Genomic DNA, 5,383 nt, shown 5'->3' with positions numbered 1-5,383 from the left:
GGAAAGCATAAATATTACACATAGTAACGCTTGACTGCATCTGAATTAATCGGCTTTGGCCAGACTTCCCCATCCATTTCTGCAAGTATGAGGGTTCCTTCTGTCAGAACCCGGTGAACCATGTATGGATCATGCCAATTGGGAGAGAAATTCCCTTTGGCTTCATCTTGATACCGAAAATTTTTCTTTAATACCAGCTGCCCTGGTGTGAACTGTCTTGGCTTGACTCTTTTGTTGAAGGCTCTGGACATTCTGTTCTGGTAGAGTTGACCATGGCAGACTGCATTCATTCTCTTTTCGTCTATAAGGGCTAGTTTTTCATAACGACTTTTTACCCACTCTGCGTCGTCGAGCTCAGCTTCTTGTATGATCCTTAGGGAGGGAATTTATACCTCAGCGGGAATGACAACCTCTATACCGTAAACCAACATATAGGGGATTGCCCCGGTTGATGTGTATACTGTGGTGCGATACCCCAGTAGAGCAAATGATAACTTCTCATGCCACTGTTTATGCTTCTCTATCATTTTCCTCAATATCTTCTTGATATTCTCGTTGGCAGCTTCTACAGCTCCATTCATTTGAGGCTTGTAGGTTGTGGAATTCTTGTGTCTGATCTTGAAAGTTTCGCACATAGCTTTCATCAATTCACTGTTGAGATTAGAGCCATTATCAGTAATGATTGACTCTGGAATTCTGAATCGACAAACAATGCGGTCGCGGACAAAGTCTGCCACGACTTTCTTAGTTACTGCTTTGTAAGATGCTACTTCAACCCATTTGGTGAAATAGTCTATGGCTACCAAGATAAACCTGTGTCCGTTGGAAGAAGCATGATCGATTGGTCTAATAACATCCATCCCCCAGGTGGCGAACGACCACAATGAGCTTGTTGTGTGAAGCCCGCTTAGAGGTACCTTTATCATGTCTGTATGTATCTGACAGAGGTGGTATTTTTGTACATACTGGATGCAGTTTGTTTCCATAGTCATCCAAAAGTAACCAGCCCGAAGTATCTTCTTTGCTAAGACAAAATCGTTCATATGTGGACCGCAAGTCCCAACATGAATTTCCTCTAGCAGCTTGGATGCTTACTTTGTGTCAACGCATCTTAATAGTCCCAAATCAGGAGTCCTCCTATACAGGATTCCTCCATTGTGAAGGAAGTTGTTGGACAATCTTCGAAGTGTGCATTTCTGAATAGGATTAGCAAGCTCCGAGTACTCTCATTTTGCCAAATATTCCTTGATATCATGAAACCAAGGCTTTCCGTCTGCTTCCTCTTCGACATGGGCATAATAAGCTGGCTGATTATGGATTTTCACCAGAATGGGATCAATAAAATTCATGTCTAGATGCTGTATCATAGATGATAGGGTAGCTAATGCATCGGTGAACCCATTCTGGACTCTAGGAACGTGCTGGAATTCTGTCTTCGTGAACCTCTTTCTTAATTCCTGTACGTGATGTAGATACAGTAGTATCTTGGAGTTTTTGGTTGTCCATTCGCCTCGTACCTGATTTACAAGCAATTCTGAATCTCCAATCACTAGCAGCTCTTGAACATTCATGTCAATGGCCATTTTGAGCCCCAAGTTACAGGCTTCATATTTGACCATATTGTTGGTGCAGGGGAACCTAAGTTTGGCAGAAACCGAATAATGCTGACCGGTTTTTGATATTAGGACTGCTCCTATGCCAACTCCTTTAAAGTTTGTTGCTCCATCGAAGAACATTCTCCATCCGTTATAAGATTCCGCAATGTCTTCTCCTATGAATGATACCTCTTCATCGAGAAAATACATTTTCAGGGGGTTCGTATTCTCCATCCACGGGGTTTTCGGTGAGGTAGTCTGCTAGTGCCTGTCCCTTGACCTCTTTTTGAGTTACGTAAATAATGTCGAACTCACTCAACGGGATTTGCCATTTGGGTAGCTTGTCGGTGGGCATAGGCTTCTGAAAGATGTACTTCAAAGGATCTATCCTTGATATAAGATATGTAGTATAGGCATAGAAGTAATGTCTCAACTTTTGAGCCACCCAAGTCAAAGCACAGCAGGTGCATTCCAATAGAGAATACTGGGCCTCGTATGGGGTGAACTTCTTACTGAGATAATAAATGGCTTGTTCCTTCCTTCCTATTTCATTATGCTGCCCCAGACCACAGCCGAAAGCTCTATCTAACACTGCAATGTAGAGTAATAAGGGTCTACCTGGATCGGGCGGGACTAAGACTGTTGGTGTTGATAGGTACTTCTTGATTCTATCGAAGGCCTTTTGGCAGTCATCGGTCCATTTGGTAGCGGCGTCCTTCTTCAACATCTTAAAGATTGGCTCGCAGATAACTGTAGACTGTGCTATGAATTGGCTGATGTAGTTAAACCTTCCCAAGAAACTCATCACATCCTTCTTGTTCTTTGGCGGTGGTAGTTCTTGAATGACTTTGACTTTTGATAGATCCAGTTCTATTCCTCTTCGGCTTACAATAAACCCAAGCAATTTCCCAGTAGGAACCCCAAATGCGCATTTTGCGGGGTTTAGTTTCAGGTTATCTCCACAGTCTATTGAAGAACTTCCTCAGATCTTCCTTGTGGTCATTGGCCTTCTTGGATTTGATAATAACATCATCCATATATACCTCTATTTCCTTGTGTATCATATCATGGAAAATGGTAGTCATGGCCCTCATGTAGGCGGCCCCTGCATTCTTCAGGCGAAATGGCATCATCTTGTAATAGTACACTCCCTACGGCGTAATGAAAGCCGTTTTCTCAGCATCTTCCTCATCCATACAGATCTGATGATAACTAGCGAAGCAATCCACGAATGACTGTAGCTTATGCTTGGTGCAATTCTCAATCAGGATGTGTATATTTGGCAATGGGAAGTCATCTTTCGGACTGGCCCGGTTGAGATCCCGGTAGTCAACACAGACTCTAACCTTCCCATCCTTCTTCGGAACTGGCACAATATTGGCTAACCATGTCAGGTATTCCCCTACCCTGAGAACCTTAGCTTTGATCTGCTTGTTGACTTCTTCCTTGATTTTCAAACTCATATCAGGCTTGAACTTTCTGAGCTTTTGCTTTACTGGTGGACACATTAGATCGGTTGGCAGTTTGTGAGCCACAATAGACGTACTCAGACCAGCCATGTCATCATACGACCAGACGAATATGTCCTTATATTCTTTCAGGAATTCTGTATATTATTTCTTCTCTGACGGCGATAGGTGAATAATGATTAGTGTTTCCTTGACGTTTTCTGCATCTCCCAGGTTGACAATTTCGTTCTCTTCCAGGTTGGACTTAGGTACGTTCTCAAATTTTTCAGCTTCCTTGAAAATCTCGTTAGGTATGTCATCTTCTTCTGAATCCATGTCCGTTTGTTGCGTTGTCTCATTGCATGTCATAGTCATTGGTTCACCAAGATAAGTAATAGTAATGATGCAAGGTAAAGTAAGGAGAGAAAATAATAGCAATAAATATTAAGTCATACGAAGAAATCAAAATGCTTTTGACGAATTGAACAACTGTTTTGAACATTGAAGATCTTATTAGAGAATTGAAAAATGCGAAAAGAAAATCTTTTAGTAAATAAAATAGTGAATAATGCTTGTTTTAGCCTTGCTACCACGAAGCTCGTCGGGCTTTGGTTGTCCTGATGGTCCAATTCTTGAGATATGCCTCTCTACTCATGGCCTATATGGAAGGGCCTTCCTCCCCCTCCTCCTCGAGAATAACACAACAGTCCATATCATTTTCCTCCAGAAACAAGTTCTTCACCGCTGCAAGTGCTTCTTCTTCATCTGACCCATAAATAATGTTGGCCTATTGGAAAGTCTGCTCCAGATGCGGTATTGGTTGCTCCAGTGGATAGTAAGGACTGCACCATGGTGGCGAACGATTATTGAATTCTTCCCAGGTGTAATCATATCCCAGACCGAAAGTAGTGCCATGTTTTTTATGAGTTTAAAGATTCCTTGGAGGTTCTTGCCGAGCCCTTTGCCAGGTTCGTACCCATTCTAATTCAGTATACTCTCAGTTTTGTTATCTTACCATTTTCCTTTGTCGATAGCATTGACCCGTTCAATGTGGTGGTAAGTCTCTCCACCCAGCTTCCTTCTTTCCTCGATCGCTGGAATGGTCTAGCGACTGTATATAGGGTTGCTACCATCACCGTGAATGATCACTTCCTGGTGATTCCATTCGAACTTTATTGCCTGATGCAGCGTTGATGCTACGTCCCCAACAACATGAATCCATGTCCATCCCAGTAGCAAGTTGTAAGATGCAGGCACATCTATCACCTGGAAGTCGACCTCGAACCATGTTGGTCCCATCTGCAAGCATAGAATAATCTCACCAATGGTGGACTATGAGAAATATCGAAGGCTTTCACATTGATTGCTCCGTCTTTTATCTCGTGCAATCCTTTACCCAGCTTCTTAAATGTTACCAGTGGACAAATATTGAGATTGGAACCTCCATCGATCAGGATTCTGGTAATGAAATAATCTTGGCATTGCACATTGATGTGCAATGCCTTGTTGTGCCCCAACCCCTCAAGTGGCAGCTCGCCCCTCAGGTGGCAACTCGTCCTCATGAAAAGTGATCTTATGGCTTTCCAGCACTTGTCCTACCATGTTAGCTATTTCCCCGCTAGTGATGTTACTTGGTACGTATACTTTATTTAGAACCTTTAACAAAGCATTCTTGTGCGCCTCAGAATTTTGCAGCAAGAAGAGAATAGATATTTGTACTGGCATCTTGTTTAACTGGTCGATGACCGAATATTCCTTGGCTATATTTTCCTCCAAAGGTCGTCTGAACCTGTCTCATTGAGGGGTGGCCGATTGGGGTCCTGCTTGCTTGATTCAGCTAGATGCTCAAGGGTATAGACTCTACCAGTTCTTGCCATACCCTGTGCAACCATAGTTTCGTCAAACCTGACCTTGCCTTTCCTTCTTACCTCGGCTGTATAGTCCCATGGTACAACATTTGTATAGAATGATGGCATGGTTGACATTGCCACCGGGATCGGCGTGGATATCCTTACTCCGAACGGAACATGTGCCTTGGGTGGAAAGACTGCAACCGCAAATGGTACGGGTGCATTTGCCGGAGACACGAATTCAACCTCAATTGGTGCTGATGTCTTTGAGGATGGTGCTTCTTCAAACTCAAATGGTACAAACATATTCACCTCAGCGTCCTCAAACGGTTGGATCTGGACTATGATGGGATTGAGAGTAATTGTTAGCTTCTTTGGGTCATCACCTTCTGTGATCAACCCGATTGATCCCTCGGGATCCCAGTCATCTTCTATTTCAATCATGTGGATACTTCCACCCTTATGGTCTGACAGAGGTTGTTGCGGATGT

General features: G+C 43.1%; 1 protein-coding gene across 1 annotated transcript; it reads right to left on the bottom strand.

Annotated features, from left to right (window-relative positions):
• Positions 1–1,226: 1,226 nt before the first annotated feature.
• On the bottom strand, positions 1,227–1,805 carry LOC138870186 (uncharacterized). Its single transcript, XM_070147972.1, has one exon. It carries the CDS (start codon positions 1,803–1,805, stop codon positions 1,227–1,229), a length of 579 nt encoding a protein of 192 aa, XP_070004073.1.
• Between the last annotated feature and the right edge of the window lie 3,578 nt (positions 1,806–5,383).

The sequence above is a fragment of the Nicotiana sylvestris genome, chromosome 6, assembly GCF_000393655.2.
Source record: "Nicotiana sylvestris chromosome 6, ASM39365v2, whole genome shotgun sequence".
Classification (NCBI taxonomy): domain Eukaryota; kingdom Viridiplantae; phylum Streptophyta; class Magnoliopsida; order Solanales; family Solanaceae; genus Nicotiana; species Nicotiana sylvestris.
The sequence above is the reverse complement of the archived record's forward strand: the minus strand, read 5'-3'. Positions and strand labels throughout refer to the sequence as shown.